The 13,788-nt window shown below is 40.4% G+C and overlaps 1 protein-coding gene across 3 annotated transcripts in view; it reads left to right on the top strand.

The window, feature by feature from the left end:
• The window catches only part of MICAL2 (microtubule associated monooxygenase, calponin and LIM domain containing 2), a 234,764-nt gene that overhangs the window by 187,674 nt on the left and 33,302 nt on the right, over positions 1-13,788 (top strand). For all 3 annotated transcript variants that reach the window (XM_043482986.1, XM_043482985.1, XM_043482984.1), the window contains one exon: positions 10,992-11,107. In XM_043482986.1, the coding sequence (XP_043338921.1) occupies positions 10,992-11,107 (116 nt within the window). The remainder of the gene's footprint in view (positions 1-10,991; positions 11,108-13,788) is intronic.

Below are 13,788 nucleotides of genomic sequence, written 5' to 3'. Positions count from 1 at the left end.
TCTTTTTAACCCAGTATCAAAGGCTTATGTTTCACCGCTGAATATATTATTTGCTATAGATTATATTTATTGATTTATAACATTATGTGTTTTATGTGTTTATTTTGACCCCTATATGCACTACAGCATACTCACCACCAAAGTTTTAGTTTCCATCCATTACCATACAGTTGACCTTCTTTACTCATTTTTCCCTCCCCCTACCCTCTTCCCTCTGGTAATCATTATTCTGTTCTCTGTATTTACATGTTTTTTATGTGCTTTGATTTGATTTGTTCAATTAATTTATTTTTGTATTCCCCATACCATTCCCCATATCATATGCATTCATCTTTCTCCATCTCACTGGTTTCACTTCGCATAAAATCATCAAGGTCCATCCATGCTGTCACAAATGGCAAGATGTCATCCTTTTATATCGATTCTATCATATTGGCTTCCCTGGTGGTTCAGCAGTAAAGAATCTACCTTCAATGCAAGAGAAAGGGGTTTGATCCCTGGGTCAGGAAGATCCCCTGGAGGAGGACATGGCAACCCACTCCAGTATTCTTGCCTGGAGAATCCCATGGACAGAGGAGCCTGGTGGGCTAGTCCATAGGATAGCAAAGAGTCAGACCCAACTGAAGCAACTTAGCACACAGGCCAGATTCTATCATATTACCACATCTATCTTTTCATTCATTGATGGGCACCTAGGTTGTTCTCATAACTGGCTATTGAAAATAATGCTGTGATGAACATAATGTGGTATATATATCTTTTGAAATCAATATCTTGTGCTCTTTGGATAAATATCCAGAACTGAAATAGCTGGATCACATCTGTTTGTAATTTTTTGAAGAACCTCCATAATGTTTTCTATTGTGGCTGCACCTACTTATATTCCCACCAACAGTATATGGGGGTTCCTTCTGATAGATATATAAATAATCAGATTTTCTGTTTCTTCTTATGTCAGTTTTGTAAGCTGTGTTTTCCACTAAGTTTGTCTATTTTATCTAAATTTTCAAGTTTATTGTCACAAAATGGTTTCTGGTTAGTAGCTCCCTTTAATACTCTGTTGAACTTTTTATCTTAAGTATTGGTGTGTTTTTTCTCTCTTTTTTCTTAATTATTCTTGATGGAGGTTATCAACTTTATTCATCTTTTTAAAGAAGATTTTTGCTTTGTTAATATTTCTGCTTTGTTTTTATTGTCTTTCGTAATCTGTTCTTATCTTGAGTAATCTCTTTCTTTTACTTTCCTTAGGTTCATTTAGTGGCTCTTTTTCTAGTTTCTTGATGTATTAATAGATCTTAGAGCATCAATTCTCAACTTTTCTCTTTTACATAATGTGTACATTTAAAGCTACATTCTAGTCATTTTATTGTACTGTATTTTTATCATCAGCCAATTCAAATTTATTTTATTTCTTCTTTGACCTATAAGTTGTTACAAATAATCGCTTAAGTTCTAAACACTTTGAGATTTTTCTACTTATATGTATTTTTTAATTTATTTATTTTTAATTGGAAGATGATTGCTTTACTGTGTTGTGTTGGTTTCTGCCATGCAGCACCATGAATCAGCCATAGGCACACAAGTGTCCCCTCCTTCCTGAGACTCCCTCCCGCCTCCCACCCCATCCCACTTTCTATTTATAGTTCTTATTCTTGATTTCTAGCTTAACCTCACTGTCATCAGAAGATATACTATGTATGACTTCAGTCCTTTGGAATTTGTTGATACTTGCTTTATGGTTTGGCATATTACCAATTTAGTAAACGTTGCATATGCTCTGAAAAAATATTCTCTAGTTATTGTGGGATTGTTCTATATCAGTCAATTAGATCAAATATGTCAGTAGTGTTTACTCAAATCTTCTGTACCCTTACCGTTTGTCACTTGTACTTCTGACCGACTAGATATAAGCAGAGGTTCTTCCATTTCCTTCCCTTGGGTTCAATAATTTGCTAATGTGGTGTAGAACTCAACAGACACTTACTTACACTCATTAGTTTATTATGAAGGATATGATAAAGGTTACAAATGAATAGCCTGATGAAGAAATACATAGGGTGATGTCTGGAAGGATCCCAAGCACGAGAGCTTCTGTTCCCAAGCAGCTGGGGTACAACACCCTCCCAGCACATGGATGTGTTCACCAATCTGGAAACTCTCCAAAATCTGTACTTTAGGGACTTTTAGGTGGCCTCATCACATAGGTATAATCGATTATTAGCTCATTTTCCAGCCCCTCTCCCCTCTTCAGAGGATGGGCGTTAGAGATAAAAGTTCCAAGCTTCTAATCATGGCTTGGATCAAGCTTCTAATCATCTATTGACCAGCTCCTATTCCCAAGCCTACCAACAGTCTCCTCATTAGAACAAAAGATACTCCTACCACCTAGGAAATTCCAAGGGTTTTAGGAACCCTGTGTCAGGAATTGAGGTCAAAGATCAAATATTAGCAGAAATTGGGACAGAGACCAATATAGAAGGTCCTTGATTTATAATGGTTCAATTTACAATTTTATTTTTTTTTACTTTATTGTGGTGCAAAAGCAATAGGCATTCAGTAGAAGCCATTCTTTGGTTTTGAATTTTGATCTTTTCCCAGGCTAGAGACATGTGCTGACATATTCTATACAGAGTCACAGCTCCCAATCAGCCAGGAGATTACAAGGGTAAATAACTGATACTGTTACACTCATCTGCACTCAACCATTTGGTTTCTCACTTCAGCATAGTATTCAATAAACTATACGAGATTTTCTACACATTGTTATAAAACAGGCTTTGTATTAGATTATTTTTTCCCAACTAGGCAATGTAAGTGTTCTGAGCACATTATGGGTAGGCTAAGCTAAGCTATGACATTTAGTACGTGAGATGTATGGAATGAATTTTCAACTTAACAGTATTTTCAACTTAGGATGAGTTTGTTAGGATGTAACCCCATTGTAAGTTGAGGATTATCAATAGATGTATTTCTTATTATTTCACACTAACTTACATTAAATAGTCAATTGTCTTTTAAAGAAATTAAAAGTCACAAAGAAAAGTTATTTTATATTTACCATTCTGAAGTTCTTCATTCCATCTGGTATATTCCTTCTGCTACAGAGCTTTCTAAAATTTTTTTGTATCCATGTCTGCTAACAACAAATTATTCTAACTTTTTTTTTTTCCTTAAAAAAAGATCACCTTTATTCTTGCTTTAAGTTGAATGTGTTGTTTCACTGGACATAGAATCATAAATTGACAGATGATCTTGTTCTTTAAGTGTTTTAATGATGCTCCATTGTCTTTTGGCTTAGGTCAGTTCTGACAAGATGTCCATGGATATTCTTATGTTCGTTCCCTGTAGGAAATGTATTATTTTTCTCAGTCTTTGCTTTTAAGATTTTGTCTACATCTCTGGTCTTTGGCAATTTTATTATCATGAGGCTTGCTATGATTTTCTTTATGTTTACCCTGCTTGTGGTTTTTTGAGCTTGTTGAAGCTATGGATTTACAATTTTCATTAAATTTGTATGATTTTCAGCAATATTATGTCAACTACATTTTCTGTTCCTGCCATTCTCCCTCTGTCTCCTGGTTCTCCAATCACATGTATTTTAGACCATTTGATTTTGCATCACACATCACTGAGGTCTATTCATTTTTTTCAGGGTCTTTTTCTCTGTGCTTCAATTTGGATAGTTTTTTTTTTTTTTGCTATGATTTAATTTCACTGAATATTTTCTTCTGCAGTACTTAGTCTGCTGGCAGTATTTAGTCTGCTGTTAAGCTGATCTGGTGAACATTTCACTTCAGATTTTATAATTTTCATCTTCATAGGGTCCATTTGATTCTTTTAAAAATATTTTTCATTTCTGTCCTCATTCTGTTCATGCTTTCTTTTTAAATTTTTGAGCACATTAAAATAACTCTTTTTAAAATCTTTGTCTAGTTTCATGGGCTTTGCTGGTGGCTCAAACGGTAAAGAATCTGCCTGAAATGTGGGAGACCTGGGTTCAACCTCTGGGTTGGGAAGATCCCCTGGAGAAGGGAAAGGCTACCCACTCCAGTATTCCTGCCTGGAGAATTCCAAGGACAGAGGAGCTTGGCAGACTCCTTGGGATTGCAGAGTCAGACACAACTGACTTTCACTAACTCACAGTTTCATCATTTCTGAGTTTTATTTTATTGATTGATTTTTCTCTTGATTATCAGACTCATTTTCCTATCTAGTAACTGTTTCTAATTTTCTAATATCTAGAAACTGTTTCTGTGTATCTAGTAACTGTTTCTAATTTTCTTGAAGAGATCTCTAGTCTTTCCCATTCTATTCTTTTCATTGATCACTTTCTTATCTCTCCTTGCTATTCTTTGGAACTCTGCATTCAAATGGGTACATCTTTCCTTATCTCCTTTTTCTTTCATTTCTCTTCTTTTCACAGCTATCTGTTAGGCCTCCTCAGACAACCATTTTGCCTTTTTGCATTTCTTTTTCTTGGGAATGGTCTTGATCCCTGCCTCCTATACAATGTCTTGAACCACCGTCCATAGTTCTTCAGGCACTCTGTCTATCAGATCGAATCCCTTGTATCTATTTCTCACTTCTACTGTATAATCGTAAGGGATTTGATTTAGGTCATACCTGAATGGTCTAGTGGTTTTTCCTACTTTCTTCAATTTCAGTCTGAATTTGGCAATAAGGAGTTCATGATCTGAGCTTCAGTCAGCTTCCGGTCTTGTTTTTGCTGACTGTATAGAGCGGCTCCATCTTTGGCTACAAAAAATATAATCAACTTGATTTCAGTATTGACCATCTGGTGATGTCCATGTGTAGAGTCTTCTCTGGAAGAGGGTGTTTGCTGTGATCAGTATGTTCTCTTAGCAAAACTCTGTTAGCCTTTGCCCTGCTTCATTCTGTACTCCAAGGCCAAATTTGCCTGTTACTCCAGGTGTTTCTTGACTTACTACTTTTGCATTCCAGTCCCCTATAATGAAAAGGACATCTTTGTTGGGTGTTAGTTCTAGAAGGTCTTGTAAGTCTTCATAGAACCATTCAACTTCAGCTTCTTCAGCATTACTTGTCAGGGCATAGACTTGGATTACTGTAATATTGAATGGTTTGCCTTGGAAACAAACAGAGATCATTCTGTCATTTTTGAGATTGCATCCAAGTACTACTGTTATAGCCACGCTTTCCGAGAAACAGACTCACTCAGAAGGACAATGCAGATAGTGGAGTGCAGTTTATTACGCTGGCGGGCCCAAGGCAGAGTCTCCTCTTAGCCAAGGACCCCGTCCAGCATTTGTGAAAATCTTTTATACCCCATGCATACGTGTCCAGACCCACCACCTACCCCATGTGTACGTGTCTAAACCCACCACCTACCCCATGTGTACATGTCTAAATCCACCACCTACCCCATGTGTACGTGTCTAAACCCACCACCTACCCCATGTGTACGTGTCCAAACAGTCAATAGTCAATAAGCCCGCAGTTACATTCCAACCAGTTAATAATCGATAAGCCTGTGATTACATCCTGATAGATACGAAAAAAGTTTATGACCTGTCCGGAGACAGGGGTGATTACGGTATGCTTCCTCTTAGGTAATGAGTAGCCTGGATGTGATCTTCAAGATTCCCCTGTCTAGAGGGGGTCTTATCCTTCCATTGTCGTCCCCACAGGCACTAAGCAGAGAGTTCAGAGTCCACTGGAGAGGCAGCCGAGCACGGCCAGCACGGACAGGCCTGAGATAGAGTCCAGGCCCTATGAATTCCTTCTTCACTACATATTGGACTCTTGTTGACTACAATGGCTACTCCATTTCTTCTAAGTGATTCTTGCCCACAATAGTAGATATAATGGTCATCTGAGTTAAATTCACCCATTCCAGTCCATTTTAGTTTGCTGATTCCTAAAATGTTGATGTTCACTCTTGCCATCTCCAGTTTGACCACTTCTAATTTGCCTTGATTCATGGACCTAACATTCCAGGTTCCTATGCAATATTGCTCTTTACAACATCAGACTTTACTTCCATCACCATTCACATCCACAACTGGAAAGAAATAGAGGAAAACAATAGAATGAAAAAGACTAGAGATCTCTTCAAGAAAATTAGAGATACCAAGGGAACATTTCATGCAAAGATGGGCACAATAGAAGAAAGAAATGGTATGGACCTAACAGAAGCGGAAGATATTGAGAAGAAGTGGCAAGAATACACAGAAGAACTATACAAAAAAATCTGCATGACCCAGATAATCACAGTGGTGTGATCACTCACCTAGAGCCAGACATCCTGGAATGTGAAGTCAAGTGGAACTTAGGAAGCATCACTACAAACAAAGCTAGTGGAGGTGGTGGAATTCCAGTTGAGCTATTTCAAATCCTAAAAGATGATACTGTGAAAGTGCTGCACTCAGTAGGCCAGCAAATTTGGAAAACTCAGCAGTGGCCACAGGACTGGAAAAGGTCAGTTTTCATTCCAGTCCCAAAGAAAGGCAATGCCAAAGAATGTTCAAATTACCACACAATTGCACTCATCTCACATACTAGTAAAGTAATGCTCAAAATTCTCCAAGCCAAGCTTCAACAATACATGAACCATAAACTTCCAGGTGTTCAAGCTGGATTTAGAAAAGGCAGAGGAACCAGATCAAATTGCCAACATCTGCTGGATCATTGAAAAAGCAAGAGAGTTCCAGAAAAACATTTACTACTGCTTTATTGACTATGCCAAAGCCTTTGACTGTGTGGATCACAACAAACTGTGGAAAATTCTTCAAGAAATGTGAATACCAAACCACCTGACCTGCCTCCTGAGAAATCTCTGTGCAGGTCAGAAAACAACAGTTGGAACTGGACATGGAACAACAGACTGGTTCCAAATTAGGAAAGGAGTACGTCAAGGCTGTATATTGTCACCCTGCTTATTTAACTTATATGCAGAATGCGTCATGAGAAATGCTGGGCTGGAGGAAGCACAAGCTGGAATCAAGATTGCTGGCAGAAGTATCAATAACCTCAGATATGCAGATGACACCACCCTTATGGCAGAAAGTGAAGAAGAACTAAAGAGCCTCTTGATGAAAGTAAAAAAGGAGAGTGAAAGAGTTGGCTTAAACTCAGCATTCAGAAAACTAAGAACATGGCATCTGGTCCCATCACTTCATGCAAATAGTTGGGGAAGCAATGGGAACAATGAGAGACTTTATTTTGGGGGGCTCCAAAATCACTGCAGATGGTGACTGCATCCATGAAATTAAAAGACGCTTGCTCCTTGGAAGAAAAGCTATGACCAACCTAGAGAGTATATTAAAAAGCAGAGACATTACTTTGCCAACAAAGGTCTGTCTAGTCAAAGCTATGGTTTTCCAATAGTCATGTATGGATGTGAGAGTTGGACTATAAAGAAATCTGAACACCAAAGAATTGATGCTTTTGAACTGTGGTGCTGGAGAAGACTCTTGAGAGTCCCTTGGACTGCAAGGATATCCAACCAGTCAATCCTAAAGGAAATCAGTCTTGAATATTCATTGGAAGGACTGATGCTGAAGCTGAAACTCCAACACTTTGGCCACCTGATGCGAAGAACCAACTCATTGGAAAAGACCCTGATGCTGGGAAAGATAGAAGGCAGGAGGAGAAGAGGACGACAGAGGATGGGATGGTTGGATGGCATCACTGACTCAATGGAAATGAGTTTGAGTAAACTCTGGGAGTTGGTGATGGACTGAAAGCCTGGCGTGCTGCAGCCCATGGGGTCACAAAGACTTGGACATGACTGAGTGACTGAACTGAACTGAGTAACTGTTTACTGACCGCTAGATTTGTGGGGCTGCAAAGGGTCAGATGTGACTGAGCAACTAAACAACAAAATAATTTTGTAAATATTACATTTTTGAGTGTCTCGATTTTGTTCCTTTATTTAAAGATTTTTATATAGACATTAAAGAATGTTTGGCAGGCAGTAAAGTAACTTGCAGATCACTTTGTTTCTTTCAAGGCTGGTTTTTAAACTTATTCAGTTATGTCTGTAATTACCTTTATTCTAGAACTAATTTATCGCTATTACTCAAGTGTGATGCTTCTGTGGTCTCCACTCTAATGCCCTCAATGTTTGCTCTACCCTAGTTGGGTAAAACTTGTAGCTTTCCCAGTCTTGTGAAAGCTGTAGAGATTTTTTACACTATTACTTTGCAACAGTTATCGGCCCAACCTTGTGCAATTTCTCTCTCTGCATCTATGATAGACTGAAGTTGATGTCTGTGCTTTTTTCTGAAGTCCTTTTTCTGCAAAGCTCCTTCCTCTCAAGTTCTCTTCCCCACATATTCCAATTGTCTCAGTCCATGCAAACACTGACCTCCATCTTCTCCACTCAAAGAATCTGCTGTGGTCTGTTTAGATTCTTCCTACCTGCCCTGTGTTCTGTGGGGCTTACCTCATTTGCTGTGTTCCTGTGCTTACCTCATTTGCTGTGTTTATCACTTCTGCACTGCCTCTTGTCCAATGTCTGGAAGCAAAGCAGCTGCTTCATATATTTTGTCCTGACTTCTAGTGCTTTGTGGTGGGAGATCAATTCCAGAATCAGTCACTCCGTTGTAGCCAGAGTAGAAAAATGCTGCCAAGCTTTATAAGCTTGCAAGTGAAAACTAAACTAGAATGAATGGTTCTATGATGGAATAGAGTACAGGGGAAGAGATTTAGGGGTAACTATTTAACTTTATATAACTTTGCCAGAACTTTAAGAAGTGCTTCATATTTAGAAACATTTTCTTCTCAATTTCAAAATAAAATTCAATAGAAATATTTATTTTTGAGAATTAGAAAAAGTTTTAAATTTAGACACTATACTTCCTCCACAGAATAACGATTAATCAGGCAGTTTTATAGTTGGCACAAGTGGTAAAGAACCCACCTGCTGATGCAGAAGACGTAAGAGGGGTGGGTTTGATCCCTGGGTTGGGAGAGTCTCCTGGAGGAGGGCATGGCTACCCACTCCAGTATTCTTGCCTGGAGAATCCCATGGATAGAGGAGCCTGGCAGGCTATTCCAGAGGGTCTCAAAGAGACATGACTGAAGTGACTTAGCACGACACTAGTATTGCAGTAGTGTTCATTGGGATCAATGATGATGATGTAGCAATAGCTGCTGCTTCATTATCTGGGTGAGGCAGCTGATGGTGATGAAAACATTTATTTAAGCACCTGCAATGAACCAGGCAGGATTCCCAAGTGGCTCAGTGGTTAAGAATCATCTGCCAGTGCACGAGATGCAGGTTTGACCCCTGGGTCAGGAAAATTGCCTGGAGGAGAAAATGGCAACCCCCTTCAATATCCTTGCCTGGACAATCCCATGGACAGAGAAGCATGGAGGGCTATAGTCCATGGGGTCACAAAGAGTTGGACATGACTGAGCATGCACGCATACATCCAATTAATCAGGTACTGTGCTAGACTCTTTATATTGATCTTTCTTCTTCCACAGCAGTTCTGCAAGTTAGAAATCACGATCCCCAGAAACTCAAGAGGTGACGTTAGTTCCTCAAGCTTACAGAAGGGAATATTCAGTGCTTAAAATACTCAGCAGTAATTTAGTGGCTCGAGCTGGGACACAATCTCAGATCCCTACCAACAATGCCTCCACCATTATTATGCTGCTCCTGATTCTATCTTCACCTGAGCTTTCCCATCTGGCAAATTAAAGTGAAAAACAGTTAACTCCCTCCCCAGAGAGGCTGTGTTATTATATAGATGTTTTGCATTATTTTGCTTTGAATAACAGCATATGTAAATGTGTTCCTGGAGGTTAAAATTACCCTTATTTTTTAAAACTTGGCCTCTCCCACTGGGGTGAATAGTTGAAAATTACAGGGAAGAAAAGGCAGGCTGGAGAGAATGTTAGTCAGCTTGAAATTGCCTTTCCTCCCTCTGTACCCAGCACACATTTCTCTTTAGATAGAACCTGCCATGGCAGAGTAAAGATGAGTAAGTTTTCTATCACAGAGTCCTAGCTGGTTCTGATATCCAGTGTTTAGGGTGGGTTAATCCAGATATTAATCATTGACTGTGCTTCAGGTTGATGTGTCCGGGCAGATGCTCTTGCTGAGCAGAATACAAGTCTCCTGTGGCACCTGGAAGACTTTATACACATGATCGGTCCCTAGACAAGTCACAAAGAGATTTGCGCAAACATGGGCACTTCCTGCCTCAAACATCTACCTCTTGTTGAGGAGTTGGCATGTCCCTTCGACTCCAGCTCTCCCATGGGCCTGGAATTGTTGAGTCCTCCCTATCTTAAACTGCCTTTTCTGGCATTTGAATCATCACTTCGATGATGTGATAATATCTGCAAGTTGGGAAAATAAAAGTGGCATTTGTTTAGCCATAATTAATGAAATATTTATGTTGCATGAGACTATGTGATAAAACCTTAGGCTTAGAGTCCTTTTGCTTCTGATTACATTTGGGATTTTTTTTCTATGACCAGACATTCTGACGCCAGCCCTTTTACACTGAGCAGATGTCATGTAGTAAAAATGGGTGCCAGATGCTGTGAGCCGCAGAAGGGCGATTTGTTTAAGAGCTGGCTCCGACTTTTTTGCATTCAATTACTCTGCAGAACGAACCTTACACAAGCATTTAGGTAACTCAGCTAACTTCAGACACGCATTTTAATAATAGATTTCATCTCTGAATGCATTCTAAGCAACACACCATATAAATGGTGTTTAAGGAATTAATTGATTTCTGCATAATACCTTTCTTTTTTTTTTTTCACATGAAAAGAGAACTGCAAAGCTCTTGGCAGGGACCCAGAAATGTAATTAACGTGGAGGGCCAAATTTTCAGTTGCCCTTAGGTGCTGCGGCTTCATGCTCACGGCAGGTGCAGGGAAGGGAGGGTGGGGAGGGAGAGAACGGGGGTGGCAGGGAGGGGGGAGAGGCGGCTCAGGGTTATGAAGCAGAAGAAGCTAGGAGTTTCAAGTGAGTTCTGTTCCCATTTCAGGTCTCACGCACGTCCCCACCAGAGCACAGGAGACAGGGACTGTCTCTTCCACCTCTTCCTCCACCACCTCCTCCGCAGATGAGGAATTCCATCCCCAGCCTTCCTCAAGGTCAAAGGTAACAACACTTGGCAAACCAACAGGGGCCTTGGCTTGTGGGGGCCGTTTTACCATCCAGATTTCAGACCCAATGTGGGCTCCAGCTGCAGCAGTTTCATTAGGGAGATCATGTTTCATTGCATCTGACAGCAACCACTCTTTTTTACCTGAACACCCTAAGGATTATCTTTATATATATATATATATAACTTTTAGAAGCTTGCCTTTCTCAGAAATGTCAAAATGGGAAGGCAGAAAAAACCAGACGTATTTACTTGAAACCATTTGGTGACTGCAGCTCTTAAAGTGGGTTTAATATGTGATCCAACAAGCAAACCATCGAAAAAAATTATAGCAAGCAGATGCATATTTCCCTGGGGGAAGCACAGCTTCATTTAAGAAGCACTAGAGGCAGATTGCATGGAAAATGTTATGTTTATTCTAATCAGAAATGCGAAATGAACCATGCAGTTGCATCTAGACTCCGAGGATCCCCACTGACTAGCTGAGTGCCGGCAGAGGGACAGCCATTCTCTTTGCTTAATGAACATTAGTTTACGAAGCACCCTTTAAATAACTCCTGTACCCATGGATTTAAAACCACAAATGTTGCTGTATGTCTTTAAATGCATCTGTATGTCACATATGTGGAGACGTGCATCCCATGACCAAATCCCTCCATTGTCTCCTTTGTGCACTGGGGCTGGAAGGGCTGAATGGCTGGACCGCATGTGCCTCCTGGGCGGACAGACAAGCAGTTCAATGCTGTGGAAGTGTTTGCTCTTTGGAGCAGTGAGGATCTGAGGAGAAAGAGAGAGAACCAAATTTATTTACTTAACTCAACTTTTCCATATCTGGCACTAGGAGCTTTGGCGTCATCTCAAGTCACTCAGGGGTTCCAGCTCCCCAAGGCACAGCTTGGAGCAAGTCAGGAGGGAACTGGGACATGTGTGTGTGTGAGAGAGAGAGGGATAGAGAGAGAGAGAAGACAGGGAGGAAGGGAGAGAAAGGGGAGAGAATGAGAATAAGACAATACTGAGAGATTTCTAATTTCTGACTGTGGGTGTGTCTGATTCGTTTGGCACTCAACACAAATGAATTCTGTGTGTTGATTTCTAGGGTTTCCCTACAGGCTTTCTCACCCCCTTGAGTGACACTGAGTTAATTCTGTATTCGAATGAGGCAGAGACCCCAGCATCAACCATCTTGACACTCATGGGGACCCAAAGAATGGAGTGGTCCAAAGCTCTCAAAGTAGCAAGACCATGATAACATAGGGCAAGCCTTCCAAATAGCTCTGTGTCTTCCTGGTGACCCAGAACAGAGCCAATCATCACATAAGCCTGCAGTGTGGTATAGCTGGGCTTCCCAGGTAGCGCCTTGGTAAAGAATCTGCCTGTCAATGCAGGAGACATGGGTTTGATCCCTGGGTCAGGAAGGTCCCTGGAATTGGAAATGGCAATCCACTCTCAGTATTTTTGCCTAAGAAATTCCATGAACAGAGGAGCCTGGCAGGCTACAGTCCATGGGGTTGCAAAGAGTCAGATATGACTGAGAAGGCATGTTTGTGGTAAAGCTTGCTGGTGCTTCTGGCTTCTGACATGGCCCATTCTTCAGGAAGGGAAGCTGGCAAAAAGGCTCCTTCTTTAGCACTTCTCAGAGCTCACACTGAAGGAATGGAAGGAGTGTTTTCCCCTCTGGTTTTTTAGTCTATTTTGCCCCACACAGATATGTCCCCAACTACATGGCATAGAGCCCATGTCAGCTCCAGTGAACCTTTACACAGGAAACTGGTGTGTGTGTTAGTTGCTCAGTCGTGTCTGACTCTTTGCGACCCATGGGCTGTAGCCCGCCAGGCTCCTTGTTCATGGAATTCTTCAGGCAAGAATATTGAGTGGGTTGCCATGCTCTTCTACAGGTCAGGAAACTGGAGACAAAATAAATACCCTCACCTCTTTGCTCTGCACCCCTCCCCTTAAATTAATGCCGGAATCTGACAGATGGGGACAGGCAGCTTGTCTTCAGCCCTGCCAGATTTCTTTCTCTGTCCTTTATCTTTTTCTTCCTTAGCCTCTTTCCTTTCCTCTCTGTATTGTCACCACCATCACTGAGGATGTAAGAAGTGTGCCTGGTACTTCATAAGGTTATATGAGTGTTTGTTGATATATCATCCTTTTTGTCTATATCGTCATCTTAATAAAAGACAGTACAAGACTTTCTTTACCCATCTAGGTTCTGCTTTGCTGACTCTTAATAAAGGAGTTGGGCTTTGGCAACTTTGCTGCCATAAAGTGCTGAGATGGTATGAGGCTGTCAAGGCATCCTTGCTGAAATTGTTTGAATGATCTTAATTTAGGGTGAAAGCCTGATATTTCTATAAAACAGAGGTGCTTGATGTACCTGCACTGTATTGGGCATGGGAAAGACAGAATAAACTAGATGGAAATATGGACACTTGGATTCAGGTTACCTGGGCTTAGCTACTGGTGCTTCCAATTCCTGATTGTGTCATCTTGGGTAAATTATTTAACTTCTCTGAGTTCTGATTCCCTTGTCTATTAAAAAAAAACATAATTTGAAGAATAAATAAGATGATATTTGTGAAGTAATCAGCATAGTGTCTGGCACATAGCACTCAGTACTTGCTGGCATTTATTATGTAGATTAGTATAATGAGAGCTCAAGAGATATTTGTTAAAT

This window comes from Cervus canadensis, chromosome 11 (assembly GCF_019320065.1).
Source record: "Cervus canadensis isolate Bull #8, Minnesota chromosome 11, ASM1932006v1, whole genome shotgun sequence".
Lineage (NCBI taxonomy): Eukaryota > Metazoa > Chordata > Mammalia > Artiodactyla > Cervidae > Cervus > Cervus canadensis.
The sequence above is the reverse complement of the archived record's forward strand: the minus strand, read 5'-3'. Positions and strand labels throughout refer to the sequence as shown.